At 41.8% G+C, this 16369-nt stretch overlaps 4 protein-coding genes and 1 pseudogene across 4 annotated transcripts in view; 3 read left to right on the top strand and 2 right to left on the bottom strand.

The window, feature by feature from the left end:
• Nucleotides 1-3263: 3263 nt before the first annotated feature.
• Nucleotides 3264-3644, bottom strand: LOC103204634 (histone H2B type 1-C/E/F/G/I). Its single transcript, XM_007949848.2, has one exon. It carries the CDS (start codon nt 3642-3644, stop codon nt 3264-3266), a length of 381 nt encoding a protein of 126 aa, XP_007948039.1.
• Nucleotides 3645-3970: 326 nt separating this feature from the next.
• Nucleotides 3971-4363, top strand: LOC103204635 (histone H2A type 1-D). The gene has a single exon (XM_007949849.1). The coding sequence runs from the start codon at nt 3971-3973 to the stop codon at nt 4361-4363; it is 393 nt and encodes a 130-aa protein (XP_007948040.1).
• Nucleotides 4364-5431: 1068 nt separating this feature from the next.
• On the top strand, nt 5432-5954 carry LOC103204675 (annotated as a pseudogene).
• A 183-nt stretch (nt 5955-6137) lies between these two features.
• LOC103204636 (histone H1.4-like) lies at nt 6138-6758 on the bottom strand. The gene has a single exon (XM_007949850.1). The coding sequence runs from the start codon at nt 6756-6758 to the stop codon at nt 6138-6140; it is 621 nt and encodes a 206-aa protein (XP_007948041.1).
• A 6480-nt stretch (nt 6759-13238) lies between these two features.
• The window catches only part of LOC103204632, a 190677-nt gene continuing 187546 nt past the window's right edge, over nt 13239-16369 (top strand). The window contains exon 1 of the mRNA XM_007949845.1: nt 13239-13524. Coding sequence (XP_007948036.1) covers nt 13239-13524 — 286 coding nt within the window. The remainder of the gene's footprint in view (nt 13525-16369) is intronic.

Genomic DNA, 16369 nt, shown 5'->3' with positions numbered 1-16369 from the left:
GCAAAGGACACACTCCACTCCTGGCTCCACTTTCTTGGTGATAATGGGTCCCTTTTCTCTGTTTCCTTCTCTCTCCTTTCATCGCTTGTAAAATAAAAGCTGTTGCAGGCCACACCCCAAGGAAGCTCCCATTCCATTGGATCAAGGCTGTGATTGGGATAAGGGTATTCAACCCACCCTTAATCTTAATCCTTTTACATCTGATCAATTTATCATATCAGATCACATTACATCATGGGGTATCATTACATATCTGCCACATTACATTATTATATAACTTCTAAACCACTGAGAATCAGGGCCCAGCCAAATTGACACAAATTTTGAGGGGACACAATCCATGACAGTTCCTTACTTATAAAATGAGATTATTATTAAAATAAACTCTATACACATTTTTGAGGAACTCTGGTAGCATAGTGCCTAAGGCACTTGACTGCTAACCGGAAAGCTAGTGGTTCAAACCCACCAGCCACTCCTTGGAAGGAAGGTTGGGCAGTCTACTTCCCTAGTGATAACGCCTCGGAAACCCAAGGAGGGGTCACTATGAGTCTGGTCCGATTCGACAGCACATAGCAATAGATGTTTTTGTCCAAGTAAATTCTATATTGATAACAAAAATAGTTTTATAATCATAAACTTATTTATGGACATTATGAAGTGAAAATTTCCAATAATCTTACATTTTACAGATAATGAATGCAAGTATTTTAAAGTGGGATGTATCATTATCAGAGGTAATTATATAACATAATGAGTGGAGGAAGTACTGCTTCATGAAATTAAATTTACTGCTGTTAATATCACATGCTCTTGCAACTAAGAAAAAAGGAAACCTTTAGGAAGCATTTGCAACCTTTCACACAATTTTACTAGTATGTATACATAGCGTAGTGCCTAAGGCACTGGACTGCTAGCCAGAGGGCTGGCAGTTCAAACCAACCAGCCACTCCTCGGAAGGAAGATGGGGCAATCTACTTCCGGAGTGATACTGCCTCGAAAACCCAAGGAGGGGTTGCTATGAGTTGGGTCTGGCTCGACGGCACATAACAACAACATCACCATACATTCAAATATAAAGTGTTATGATTTTAAATGATATTATTGACTAAATTGTCAAATGATTCTTAACCTGGTATCCTTGTATTAGTTCCCTATTGCTGGTGTGACAAATTACCTCAAGCTTAGTTTAAAACAAGACAAATTTACTATTGTACAGTTCAGAAGTAGATCAGAAAATCTGGATGTCAGCGGGGTTCCATTTCTTCCTGAAGGTTCTGGAGGAGAATCCATTACCTTGGCTTTCCAGTTCCTAGAATTTGACCACTTTCCTTGCCTCATTGGCCTGTGTCTCCAAATCCTTTTCAAGATGAATTTTCTCTGTTTTTCTATTCTGATTCCCTTTTCCACTTTTAAGGACCCGTCACCATGAGTTGGAATTTACTCAATGGCAACAGATTTTTCCTTTCTTCTCTTTGAGCGTCTATGATTGCATTGGGACCACTTGGATAATGCAGGATAATTTCTCTATTTTATGGCCAGTTGATTTGTAACCTCAATTCCATCTGTAATCTTAATTCCCCTTTGCCATGTAACCTAACAATTCCACAGGTTCCAGGAATTGAGTTGGACATATTCAGGGTGGTATTTTTATGTCTAATACAATAAAAGTCACAAAGTTTTTGAGAATTTGACAAAAGCTATATCCTTTCTGCTCTGGGAAGGGAAAGCCCATATAGGCACATTTTTTAATTTAATTTCAGGGAATTCATGAATGCTCCCAAATCTTATATAAGCTTTGGTTTATGTATTTAAAATTTGGACTATAGAAGTAAAAACCAACTATAACAACATAAGGTCTCACATACTTTTACTTAGTCCTTTTTAGTTTTTAAAATCTTTTTAGGTATTTCATGTTCTGTTTGTTGTGTGTTTGGTTAGAATGTTTATATATTCATTATTTGTGTTGTATGCATGCCTGTGCACATGTGCTGTTTAGAAATGAAAGGTTTGTTATTTATTCATTAAAAAATTATATATCAATATAGAATACTACTACTTTTCTTCTGACTGGATTCAAATTCTAAATGTATTTTGAATATACATGATTAGCATTTATTTTACCTGATACACCATTCATGGGTTGTTTATAACTTTATGTAGGTTTGTAGTTACATAGGGAAAAGGGCATGTTTTCAGTGCTTTTATTTACATCTATATAGGACAGGGCAGTAGTAGAGTTAGTATATGATAAGTAATTCTTAATTCATTTAAAAAGTAGATGCTTAGACAACCAGGATTACAATAAACCAATTAAAAAAAAAAACACTGTAATAAAAAACAAAACAAAACAAACAAACAAAAATGAACAATCATTAAAGGAGAGGGACAAAAATATTTTGAAGATGTTTCCTGGGCTGCCTGAATCGTGAGCCCTAACTTAGCATATTGCCTAAGGTCTAAGTTCTTATTAGATAAATGGGCCTATCATGGTGCCAGTTATGTTCAAAACTTTTTTGTATTTTCAAACAGTTTTGGTCTCATTACTAGTATTTTCAGGAGGTGTGCTGGTGTTTTAAACCAGCGGTGTACAATTGTAATGATTAAAGTGGAACTAAGAAAGCGCGTTTCCTTCTCACCATAACACCGTAATGAGTATAATGCAATTTAAGTTCTCTTCATTTCTTTTAAGGAACTTTGGTGGTGCAGTGGAGAAGGCAGTTGGCTGCAAACCAAAATGTCAGCGGTTTGAACCCACCAGCCGCTTTGCAGCAGAACGATGAGGCAGTCAGCTTCTGTAAACATTTACAACTTTGAAAGCCTATGTATGAAGACAGTTCAACTCTGTCCTATAGGGTCGCCGTGAGTAGGAATCGACTCGACAGCAGTGGATTTGACTTTTGGTTTCACTTCTTATGGAACCAACGCGTAAGGGACACCACAGTTTTAAGTGAAACTTGCAAGGGAGCCCCATGGTCTGGTCTTTTAGCTAAAGTGAGCAGTGGAGGCAAGAGACATGCTCTTAACCACTATGTTTTCTTTTCAATCACTCAACAAGCTGGGGTGGGGGGAGTGTTTGTATTTTACCAAGTATACAGAAACAGTAACACATCCAAAAATAATTTTACCCCCAAGATGAAACAAACTTAACCTGTATGGCAACTACGTAACAGATGGAAGTTGCTACAACACTTAAACTTGAAAAAGTGGATGGCTCTTAAAAGAGCCTTTGGGGTTAGCTGTGAAGAGGCTTACTTGTAAGATCACTTGGAGCTGGTGTACTTGGTGACAGCCTTGGTGCCCTCGGACACCGCGTGCTTGGCCAGCTCCCCAGGCAGCAGCAGGCGGACAGCCGTTTGGATCTCTCTGGAAGTGATAGTCGAACGCTTGTTGTAATGCGCCAGGCGAGACGCCTCGCCAGCGATGCGCTCAAAGATGTCGTTGACAAAGGAGTTCATGATGCCCATGGCCTTTGACGAGATACCAGTATCCGGGTGGACCTGCTTCAGTACTTTGTACACGTACACGGAGTAGCTCTCTTTGCGGCTGCGTTTGCGCTTCTTGCCATCCTTCTTCTGCGCCTTGGTCACCGCCTTCTTAGAGCCCTTCTTAGGAGCTGGAGCTGACTTTGCTGGCTCAGGCATGATAAATAGAGTACGCTTCTCTAACCAACGTAAACTGCTACGTGTCCTACCCCCAACGCGCATAATATTTGTAGGGCGTCTATGCAAATGTGATGATACTAAAACTTAAATTTTGATTGGAAGAATTGTGTTACGTGATAGAATCATATGCAAAGTAGGTAACTCTAGTTCTCCTTTGTAATTGGTTGTAATTTTAAAGCTTCTTTTACCCAATCAAGCAGCGTAAATTGCAATTCCACTGGCTAGTATAATAGTTACGTATTTGCTATGGGCATTCGTGGTGTTACTTTTGTCAGTTCTTCGCACGGTCGTGGTAGACACTTAAAATGTCTGGACGCGGAAAACAAGGTGGTAAGGCCCGCGCTAAAGCTAAGACTCGATCCTCCAGGGCTGGACTTCAGTTCCCTGTGGGCCGAGTGCACCGCCTCCTCCGCAAGGGGAACTACTCCGAGCGGGTAGGGGCCGGCGCTCCCGTGTACCTGGCGGCGGTGCTGGAGTACCTGACCGCGGAGATCCTGGAGCTGGCGGGCAACGCGGCCCGCGACAACAAGAAGACGCGCATCATCCCGCGCCATCTGCAGCTGGCCATCCGCAACGACGAGGAGCTCAACAAGCTGCTGGGCAAAGTGACCATCGCTCAGGGCGGCGTGCTGCCCAACATCCAGGCGGTGTTGCTTCCCAAGAAGACCGAGAGCCATCACAAGGCCAAGGGCAAGTAAATTGGAGAAGTGAACCAGAATGATAGGTCGTTTAGGAGTTAATAATTAAACCAAAGGCTCTTTTCAGAGCCACCCACATGTAAATTAAAAGGGCTTACATTTCTAAGGAGTAGAAGAACACTTGTACACTAAATGTTTTAACACTAAATGTAGCTAATACATTGACTTTGTGTTAGAAGTAATTAAAACCGATCGATGAGGAAGGTTTGGAAGTAAGGAGAAATTCCAAGTGTAAATAATGCTGGGTCAGTATTGACAATTTAGATGCAAATGCAGTTAATGACCTACAAAGTAATAACACCACAACCTTCAGTGTTATCTCGCAGAAAAGAGTTGTTTTGCATCTTCAGGTGACAACATCTTAGTTCCTCAAGTTCTGACAAGCCAACCTTCCATCCTACAAGTGGAACCCTAACATACTGTAAATAGCAGAACAACTACATTTCCTGTAGCCAGATGACAGCTATGCTACTTAATAACAGGATTCCACAGGAGTTTGAAAAGGCACACAGTAATATTTATGTACCATCTATAAATCTGAGGTGTTTTTACTTAAAACTCACACAACTTAATTGAAAATGTAACAAGATAGCTTTTTCTTTTAAGTGAAAGGTTCTAATATCAAGTGTGAAATTGTATTTGAGTTCATGATTATGATGCATTCTTTATAAAAAGGAAATGAAAAAAAAAAATCTAAAAGTTAAACTCCATGTACAGAAGCAAACCACTGAGATGCAATCAACCTTCCTGATGAGTTGAAAAACATTTGGCCAATCACCTCTTGGTGCGCGTCTTTTCAAAAAGCCGATCACAAGAAAGCCTGTTTCAGATACCAAAATACTAAATTTTACTCAGTAAACAAGGTACACCAGTCTAATAATTTACGTTAAGGTGTGCGGAGGAAAGCCAAATAACACTGTAAATAAATGGCTTCAAGACGATACAAACGAGAAAAGGGTTGGAAACTAGCATTTTAAGAGGGGCGAAGGAAGAAAAGTTTTGCCCAAATGCCTAGGAGATTCCTATGCTCAAGGGTTGAATGTCACCACTAACATTCACTCCAAGACAATGTATTACACCCTCGTCCAATCAAAGCGCGACTTTTTATATGTAACTATGTATTTAAACAGAATGTGGTCCGCTTCTTTTTGTCAACGACAAAACTGGTTTAGGAAATTTGCAATGCCTTGTAACTTAGCAGACAGCGTGCAAGTCCACTGGAGGCAAGGCGCCGCGCAAGCAGCTCGCCTCCAAGGCCTCCAGCAAGAGCGCGCCAGCAACCCGCTGCGTGAAGCCGCATCACCAGGGCTGTCAACTTGGCGCTGCGATAGATCTGGCGCCCCGATTTCGAGCTGTTGCCCGAGCTACCGTTCCAGCTGCTATTGGGCGATTTGGCACAGGAATTCAAAACAGACCTGGTCTTCCAGAGCTCAGCGTGATGGCGTTGCAAAAGGCTTGCGAGGCCTGCCGGGTGAGGCTCTTTGAGGACACCAACCTATTCACCACCCACGCCAAACGCGTTGCCATTATGCCCAATGGCATCCAATTGGCCAGCATACGCAGCGAGGGCAGAAATTGTCCTCCCAAGTAGGGGCGCCAACGTTAAATACAGGCTCTTTTAAGAGTTCGACTACTTTCTTTGAAATGTGCTGTAAATGATACTAATTTATCACCCACCTCTTGACCCGCCAGTGCCACTGCCACGGTGTTAATAGCTCTTTTTAGGTTTAATTGGGTGGCTCTTAAAAGAGCCTTTTAAGGTATCCTCAGTATCTTACTTCCTTTTTGGGGTTGCCTTCTTGGCCTTGCCTGCCTTCGGCTTGGTTGCCTTGGCCTTAGCTGGGCTCTTCGCCACCTTCTTGGGTTTGGCTGCTTTCACATTTTTCGTGCTCTTGGCCACTTTCTTGACCCCAGCAGCGGCTGCCGGCTTTTTCGCCTTCTTAGGGGTCTTCTTGGCACTCTTTTTCGGGGTTGCCGCCGCCTTCTTGGGCTTCTTTGCGCCGACCGGCTTCTTCGCCTTAGTGGCGCCAGCCTTTTTGGTCTTGGGCTTGGCTTCCCCAGAGGCTGCCTTGTTTATCTTGAAGGAGCCGGAAGCGCCGGTGCCCTTGGTCTGCACCAGAGTGCCCTTGCTCACCAGGGTTTTCAGGCCCAACTTGATGCGGCTGTTGTTCTTCTCCACGTCGTAGCCGGCGGCCGCCAGCGCCTTCTTGAGCGCGGCCAGGGACACACCGCTGCGCTCCTTGGAGGCGGCCACCGCCTTGGTGATGAGCTCGGACACCGGAGGTCCGGATGCCTTGCGCTTGGAGGCACCTACGGACTTGCGGGCCTTTTTCTTTACCGGTGTTTTCTCCGCCGGGAGAGCAGTAGCTGGCGGGGCAGGTGCGGTTTCCGACATGATTTCAGATTTTGATACCTAACAAGTCAAAAAAAAAAAAAAAAAAAAAAATCTCAGACTTGAGTTGCCAGGCGGTGAGGTGAGTGTGTATATATAGACAGCGGCGCTGCGCGCTGATTGGTTCCGAGCGCAGTCTTAGAGCTTGACAGAAACCTAAGCTCAGCTATGTTCCGGAATTGTGTTTGTTACAACTAAAGAAAGCGAAAAATTAAAAAGTACCGTGGAGGAATCACATCGATTCTGTTCCCAGATGAACCGAGACGGCCCTAGCTTTGACGTTCTTGGATTTTCTTTCTCCAGTTTCTATCACATCACCCTCAGTTCTTTTCAAAAGCCCCGGACTCTGTAAGAGATTCACAGGTCAGAGAGACAAGTTCTTGATTTTCGTTTAAAATACAAATTCTCTCCTTTGCATCTGCACGTGCTTGCCCCCTGGTAATGTTGTATACATTCTTGGCTTCTCATACGCCCAACAACTGCTTGGATCTCCTTGAGATTTACCCAGAAAATCAGTTTCCTAGGAGGAGAAGTAACACAGGCTCTTTCCGGATTTCACCAGAAGAACAGCAATAAATGAAACCTGGGATAACGGCTCTATTTGCCAACAAATACTGTTATTTTGGTCTGAAAGAGCATTATCATGACTTCTTGAACTATTTGGAGAGTTATTTAATTTGGGGGCTCAAGTATTCAGCATTTCTCTAGGCAAATCAGGCAATGCAATGATCAGTGATGCTCCTGACATGATAGTTGGGCCTGAATTGCAATAGCTGATCCCAGAGGATATCTAGGAAAAAACTTAAAAAGAGAGACACTTAGATCGCTTTATGGGTTCAAAAAAAAAAAATTTTTTTTTTTTTTTTGCTTTCATTGGTTTCACTAGAAGGTCAATTATTAAAATGTTCATGAGCTTTTGGAAACAAAGAGGTCTCATAATTAAGGAAGATAACCTGGCAGAGTATGCAAGTAACAGAATCAAGGGAATATATCCACACACATGAGACACATGAATATATCGGTATGTATATCTATATATTGATATTTAGTCCCCTTGGGAGAGAGAGATTTTAAAACAATCATGTTATATACTTACTACTATCTCTGTTAGTTGAGCAAGGTTATAGGGAACTTTATAGGGAACTCATCATAGCATATGCTTAATGTTAAGTAAGACATAGACTGATGGCAGAGAGTGATTTGATTTTATGTTCTTCACTCTTCAAGCAATGTTTGTCCTTAATGTATTAAGTGTTTATTTTGAAACCTGTATGCATCTGTGTTTCACTAGGAGTAGGAAAGAGAAAAATGCTAGGTACCAACAAAGCAAAGCCTTAAAAGTAGGGGTTTCATAATTCTTTCATTCCCTCCAAAGCAATAAATGATTGATTACTTTAGGTAGCACAGTGAAGGTGGAGATACAAAAATTAATAAATGTTAATGAAAATTAAAAGTGGAAAAACAATTCAAATGGGTGGATGAGGTGAGGATCCAGTTGGATAGAAATCATTTTTACTTTGAATGTGTATTTACTTTTTAAGGAACTTATCTTCTCCTAATTTTTTTTTAACAATAATTTTGACTCATCGTATTCTTTTTTGTAGCATCAAAAAAGGGAGAGCTGTTTCCTAACCACTTAAATGTAGGAATTTTCCAGGGAACTTCCCCATTCACCCTCAGGGTTTCATGAGTTACCTTCAGGCCTTTCTGCTTGTGTAAATGTCAAATCTGAAGTTTCACATACTTGCTGAGTAACTGCTTCTATATCTACCTCCACCATACTGGTAATAGGACCAACTTCATCTCAGTAGCTTCCAATCAGATGATAACCTTCCAAGTGACATCTCTAGAAATCCTTTTAACACCACTACTCTAATAAGCTGACGTGAAAACATCAACTCTTTTCCCTTTTGCACCATATCCAGTCTGTCATGAAGACTGGTGACTTTTTTCTAAATTCATCTGTCCTCTTTTCTTTCCCCACCATGATTACTATTCTTGCTCTTCTGTATCTTGACCGACTCTTCTCATAGCCTCACTGTGGGCCCCCTCCTTTCTTTCACCTCTCTGTGCTATAATTCATCCTCTTCATTGTTCTCAGTGACATAGTCTTTAAATGAGCTTCAAATGTTTATGGCCCATCTTCCTGTAGCTTTCTAATTCCAGAATAAGCTCTTTAGTATGTCATTTATATGGCCTTAGTCACCATTCTGAGTAAGCAATCTTTCACACTATCTTTTTCTATTTTTCCTTCCTTTTTCCCTTTCCCCTAGTCCCTTTTAAAGTCAAAGTGTACAGCAGACTAATCCAGTGATATACCTTGTAATGTTTAGATACATCATTCTCTCTCTTAAATTAGATGAGACCTCACCACCTTTTGAACTTCTTGTTATTTTAATAACTTCTCTCATTATGATTTAGTGGGAGCTCTGGTGGCATAGTGCCTAAGGCATTTGACTGCTAACCAGAAGCCACTAGCCGGTCCTCAGAAGGCAGACTGGGCAATCTACTTCCGTAGAGATACTGCCTCGGAAACCCAAGGAGGGGTTGCTATGAGTCGAATTGACTGGATGACAGTGAGTTTGTTTTTTGTTTTATATAGTCTACTTCATGCTATTCCTGTCATTGTTGTAGGTAGTTGCTGTACAGTTGGGTCTGACTCATGGTGACCCCTACAGTCTGTCTTAGTCTGAAAGCTCTGCTGAAACTTGCTTAGTATGATAGGTTACATACAAGTCTCCACTGACAGACAAGTGGTAGGTGTGTTTGAGGAGTGCAGGCTGGGAATCAAACTGGGTCTCCTGCATGGAAGGAACCACCATTGCCCTCAATCTGTATCACATTATCTGTATATTTGTCTATTTTTAAATCTTCTTAGTAATTTTACACCACCAAAAGTATGAAATTGGTCTTATAGGTATGGTTATATAAGACAACTTGCATATTATACATAGGAGCTCTGGTGGCATAGTGCCTAAGGCATTTGACTGCTGACTGGAAGGCTGGTGGTTGTCAAACCCAGCCACTCCTTTGAAGGAAGACTGGGCAATCTACTTCTGTAGAGATACCACCTTAAAAATCCAAGGAGGGGCATATCACACATAGGTTGTCCATGTGGAACCAGGACTTAAGAGTCTCCTAAGTTCCATTCCAATTCCATATTCTGACATCATTACTATTGCCCAAATGACTGTTTACTGTACCATTGTGCCCTACACAATACTGTTGACATATTTGATCTTGATGTTTCTTTTCATTTTCAGTTGAATGTGTAAAAGATCCCAGATTCAAACATGTTCTATAGAGACTCTTCTATTAAGTTTTGGACAGGACAAAGACAAAACAAAGACAGCCATCCAGGATGAGGGAAACCATCAGCATGTACATAGTACAGAAAGCCTAATGGAGTCACTGAGTCACAGCTATAGGGCTAAATATGTATGATTGAATATAAGGACCAGAAACCAAACTCACTGCTGTGGGGTCAGTTCCAACTCATAGCGACCCCTCCTTGGGTTTCCGAGGTGGTATCTCTATGGAAGTAGATTGCCCAGTCCTCCTTCTGAGGAGTGGCTGGTGGGTTTGAACTGCCAGCTTTCTGGTTAGCAGTCAAATGCCTTAGGCACTATGTTACACAAGGGAAATCATCATAAAATCATGATTGATGGCAGATAGATTTATCACCGATGTAGGCAAGAATTGGGGGGAAAGGACCATAATTGGGATATGTACATACCTGAAGATTAAAAAGGGTTGCAGGACTGGTTCTGGGGCTGGACTACCTGGCTGTGTGGTGGTTCAGATATGACTCATCACCATGCAGACTGAGTCATAGCCACATGGTGGCTACAAGACAATACAAGGACCCCAAACCTAATTTAAATTAGATAAGGATATGCCATTGGAAGGAAGGTTGGGCAATCTACTTTTGTAGTGATACCATCTTGGAAACCCAAGGAGGGGTTGCTATGAGTCAGATCCAACTCAATGGTAGTAAGTTTGGTTTGGTTTGGTTTAAGGATATACCCATGCAAGTTCCTTAATTCTTTGTGTGAGCATAATCTCCTTTCAACTACACTCTTCCCTAGAGCAAACTGCCCCTCCTTAGGTTTGTCCTAGAACTTGTCTACATGTAAACACAATGTTGGTTTGAATGTCAGAAGGAACTCAAATGATGTTTGAACTTAGGTCAAGACTCCAAATAGAGTTAGGACTCCCACTGTAGACCACAGTCTTCCACAGACTCAAGTGCTTTAGAATTTAAACTATAATATAAATGACAGCTACTTGTCCAGATGGGGACTTATTTGGTGTAGAACAATTATGAAATAAGACCTTGTTCCACTTTCTACCACTGAGCTGTAAGTGTCCCATATTATGCTCTCCTTATTGTTGTTGTTATGTGTCATTGAGTTGGACCCGACTCACAGCGACCCCTCCTTGGGTTTCCCAGGCAGTATCACTATGGAAGTAGATTGCCCCATCTTCCTTCCGAGGAGTGGCTGGTGGGTTTGAACCGCCAGCCTTCCGGTTAGCAGTCATTAGGCACTATGCATTATCAAATATAATTTTAATTTTAAAATTTGATTTAATGTATCATTATTAATTTCTAAAATATCCTAATGGGAGAAATATTAACTTATGTGCTTCTTTATTAACAAAATATAACAAAATCTCCCTGAATGACTAAAAATTACCAATGTTTAGGAATGATATGGTTAAAAGATACTTTGGTTTATTGACAACTTCAGTGTGATATGAATACAGCATAGTTTCTTCCAATTCTACTGTGTTTGTTCCCTGCATTCATAAATGGAGGAAATGCTGCAGTTAGGTTGGAGACAGTGAAAATAAAGATGAAATTTCTGTTCTATATGGGTAGTGATACTACCTCGGAAACCCAAGGAGGGGTCACTATGAGTCAGGTCTGACTCGACGGCACATAGCAACAACAACAACAACATATCCATTCTCAGATCCTCTAACTCCTGTCTATAATCATAGGCTAAGAACCTCCATAAATGCCTGGGACAGTTTGAAACTCACCATTCTATTATTCAACAATGACCCTCCTTACAGGCTAGGGAGGAAAAGCCAAGTCTTGTACTCAAAGGTAGCTGGCACTGCTCAGGGGGATTAATGATGAGTCAAATCTTTATATTTTGCAAAGTTCTTAAAACCAAGTTGTAGGAAATTAGAATAGTTTTTCTTATATTCATCACTTTAGAGGGGAAGTGGATGAGGAGAGCAGCCACAATAATATAACTGATTATAATAATTTATGTTTCAAACCAAAACAAACCATATTGACTCAGGTTGAGTTGATTCCAACTCCTAGCGAACCCCCATTGGGTTTTCAAAGCTGTAAATCTTTGACTGAAGCAGACTGACTCACTATTCTTTGGAGTAGCTGCTGGGTTGGAACCACTGACTTTTCCTTAGTAGCCAAAAGCTTTAACCATTACACCACCAGAGCTCCTTTAATTTATGTTTAGTTAGTACTTATTTGCAGATATTTTCGTACATGTTTTGCATGGTTAATTGCTTTAAGTCTTAATACTCCATAATATAGGCTTTGTCACATACCATTTAAACATAATACTTAGTATGGTTTGGCCAAGGTTGCTGAGCTGTATGGAGCAGGCTGTGGACATAGCTTAGCTCTAGACACTATGTCAACCTGTTGGAGAATTAGAAAGCAGTGAAAGATACAATGCTAGTTGCAACCTGTCCACAATTAAGGGTACAATCAACCCATAAACCTTTCAACTCACAGCCAGAGGTTATCTTTACTTTAAAATACGTATAAGCCTTAGTTAACTACACATTTGTAATCTGATAAACCTAATCTTAGAAATTTAAATTATGAAGATACGATTTGCTTAAAACTATTTAAAATGGCTGTTATGGAACTACCACGTGTATTGATTATATACTTTGAAAATATGGAGGACAAGTTTTGTGGAAAGTGTATGAATTGTTGCACAAGAGTAAATATTGAGGATTAGTATTGAATAATAAGTGTACCGAATAAAACCAGTTAATGGCTACAGGTATTGCAAGCCCACACACACCCAGCACCCACATGTTGCAGTTATTTGCCATCCAGTTGACTTCACTAAAACTCATGGCGATACCAAGTATGCAGCGTAGAACTAACTACTCCATAGGATTTTCAAGGCTGTGACATTTCCCAGTCAGATCGCCAGGTCTTTCAGTGTCGCTTCTGAGTAGGTTCAAACCGCTTAGCTTTCCACTAAAAATATTTAGTAAACTCCACCCCCATGGGCCACTGCTGCCTAAGGCGTCGGGATTGGTCTCCGGTTTCTCAGGGAGGGACTAAGGCACCGAGGGGCGGGACCTGAATTAAAGTTCCCGCCCCTGTTCTGCTTGTTTTCAAACAGGTCCGTCTTGCAAGTATAAAAATGCTGCGTTGCCCTCAGCAAAGCACTGCTTTGCAGGACTTACAGCAGTTCCTCAGCTATGTCTGGACGTGGTAAAGGTGGAAAGGGTCTTGGAAAAGGTGGTGCCAAGCGCCATCGGAAAGTGTTACGGGATAACATCCAAGGCATTACGAAGCCTGCTATTCGGCGTTTGGCTCGGCGTGGTGGTGTGAAGCGAATTTCAGGCCTTATTTATGAGGAAACCCGAGGCGTTCTTAAGGTCTTTTTGGAGAACGTGATTCGCGATGCCGTTACCTACACAGAGCACGCTAAGCGCAAAACAGTCACTGCTATGGATGTTGTTTATGCACTTAAGCGTCAGGGGCGTACTCTCTATGGCTTTGGCGGCTAAGTATAACGTTTGACTTGTTTCCTCCTAAAACAAAAGGCCCTTTTCAGGGCCATCCATCACTTCACTTAAAAGAGCCAACCATGATTCCAGAACTTGCTTTAGGGATTCGCTTTAAATATTCAAAACATTTTGCATTTTATATTTATTTAATTTACGGATCAAAGTTACCCACAACATAAGATCGGTTCTGTATTTTGGTCAGAGTGTCAATATACCGAGGTTGGTAATATTTAACTGTCCCGAAACGAACTTTGGACCAGGTGAGGAAACATTACGGTGGAGTTGAACTTGTTTATTAAACGGAGAACTGCCGAATGGTGTCCGGTGTCTGCCTTGTGTTAAGTACTGCCTAGTCTGCTCCGACTTAGCGACCCTATGTACAACAAAATTTTAACCACCCGGTCTCCCCCCAGCCCCACAAATCCTTCCCAGAACCTGTCCTTGGAGCCAATATCAACCCATCTTGTTGAGGGCCTTCCCCTTTCTTTGTCGATCCTCCATTTTACCAAGCATGATATCCTTCTCCAGGGAATGGTCCCTTCTGAGAACATGTCCAAAGTAGGCGAGAGGCAGTCTGGCCATTATCGCTTTCAAGGACCACTCTGGCTGCACTTCTTCCAGGACAGCTGCCCTTCTTCCTGGACAGATTTGTTCTCGCAGTCCATGGAACTTTAAATATTCTTTGTCAGCACCTCAATTGAAAAACATCAGCTCTCTTCGGTAGGTACTATTATTTTAGGAGCTGCACAGAAATACCAGTTTTCCCAGAGCTTACATAATGGGAGACTGACATTTTAGAAAAACGTGGAATGTCAAGTACATTTGGGATTGTCTTTGTTGAGAGTTAAAAAAATGGAATGGAGGGGCAAGGTCACTTGTATCTTTACTTCTTTCTGTTGCTATGTCTTTCCAGACCTGCTGGCTTCTCTTGTTGAATCAAAAATAAGGCAAAAAACTTGATTGAAGTACCTGTGACCAATATAAGAAATTCTTGTGGTGTAGTGGATAAGGCATTTAGCTACTAACCAGATTAGCGGTTCAAATCCACTAGCTGCTCCGCGGAAGGAAGATGGAGCAATCTACTTGTGTAAAAACAATGGGGGTCACTATGAGTCAGAATCGACTTGATGGAGTAAATTTTTTTTTTTTTGGTGCCACGGTGCCTAAGGCATTTGGCTGCTAACCATAAGGTGAGCGGTTCTAACCCACCAGCTGCGCCGCAGAAGGATAAGGGGGCAATATATTCCCGTAAGTATTTACGACCTTGTAAACCCAGTGAGGGTCACTTTGAGTCAGAATTCACTTTGCTAGCAGTGTCTTTGGGTTTTTCTTTTTTTTATTTGGTTATCTTACCTTATAATGCATGATATGTCAAGCCACATGATAAATAATCCTGGGCTTGGTTTTGCAAACCCAGATCTTGATTCAATTCCTTATCCTTTTTTAGTCCACACGTTTAAGAAAATTAGGTAAGGAAGCATTTCTAAAGTGAGTTATGTACTGTTCCTTGCTCTTGCCCGTGGTAAACTTGCACTCTCCCAGGATTCTCAGCATGCTGCACCTTCGTAAGTGTCTTCACAGTAGGTTTTACTCTAAAGTTTCTTTAGGGATTATTGCAATGGAGGCTGGCATTTTCCCAATAAAATTTGTTCATTTTCTAACAATAGAGGCAAGACTAGAGGTGGCTACCTAGCCAAAGGCAACATATTCTGGCCCTGCTAGCAGCGGGTATGAGCATGTTGCTAAATTCTCTCCAGCATATACGAGAAGTGAGGAAAGTTACTTCCAGACCTGGGCCTTAAAACCTTACATGCTGCCCTCCTCTTCCCTTTTCCCACCCATTAGTTATAATGATGGTGATCTAGTTCCAAGCAGGGAACATCAAGCCCTATTAGTTGTCAGGCGGGAACATGGCAAGTCAGGCGGATAAAGGATTGAGCAAGAAGAAATTACAAACTGACCAATCAGGAAAGAACCTAACCACACCCCATGTCGAACCCGGATGCAGATAACCCTTTGTTCCTGGAACCGGCACAGTCCCTCCCCCCTTCCTTAACGGCTATAGAAAGTCCCCAACAATTTCCCCATATTATGCTAATGCAGTGCTTCCACCTGATTGGTTCCCGCCGTTTTCCTTCTGCTTCCACTCAGGTCCTCTAGGGAGGGAGAAAACGCAGCTATATAAACCTCTTCCTCCCACCCAAGGGGTTGTATTTCTTTGGCTCCTCACGTTGACTCGTCATTCTCTTCTGGAACGTAAAATAAAAACTCTTTCATAATTCCATTTTTGTGTGTCCTCGTCTCCTTGCCGCCACCTTACGTTAGTTGTCTTCCAGTTGATTCCAACTCATTTTGAACCGATGTGTACAGAGTAAATCTCCTTTGTAAGGTTTCCAAAGCTGTGTGCTCTTTAAAAAACGTTGGCAGTCTGTCTTCCAAAGTACCTCTGGGTTAATTCAAACCACTGACTTTCGGTGGGTAGTAATTAAATGCTTAACAATTGATGTTACCAGTTAACCCATCAAGCCCTAAACCAAACGACGATCCGACTCAGCGACCCCTCCTTGGGTTTCCGTGGCAGAATCACTATGAAGGTAGATTGCCTAACCTTCCTTCCGACGAGTGCCTGGTGGGTTTGAGGTTAGCAGTCAAATACAAATGCCTTAGGCACTACACTACCAGAGCTCCCCATCAAGCCCTAGGAGATGGCAACTCAATGACTTGGGAAGTTTCCTTGATTGGTCACCAGGAGTTAAACTACTCTACAGAGCTGGACCAATCCCAGTGAATCTGTTGTATGATACAAAACTAACTCTTAA

Source organism: Orycteropus afer, unplaced genomic scaffold (genome assembly GCF_000298275.1).
Source record: "Orycteropus afer afer isolate SDZICR_OR568_19922 unplaced genomic scaffold, OryAfe1.0 scaffold00255, whole genome shotgun sequence".
NCBI classification, from domain to species: Eukaryota; Metazoa; Chordata; class Mammalia; order Tubulidentata; family Orycteropodidae; genus Orycteropus; species Orycteropus afer.
This window is presented reverse-complemented; position numbering and strand designations above follow the sequence as displayed.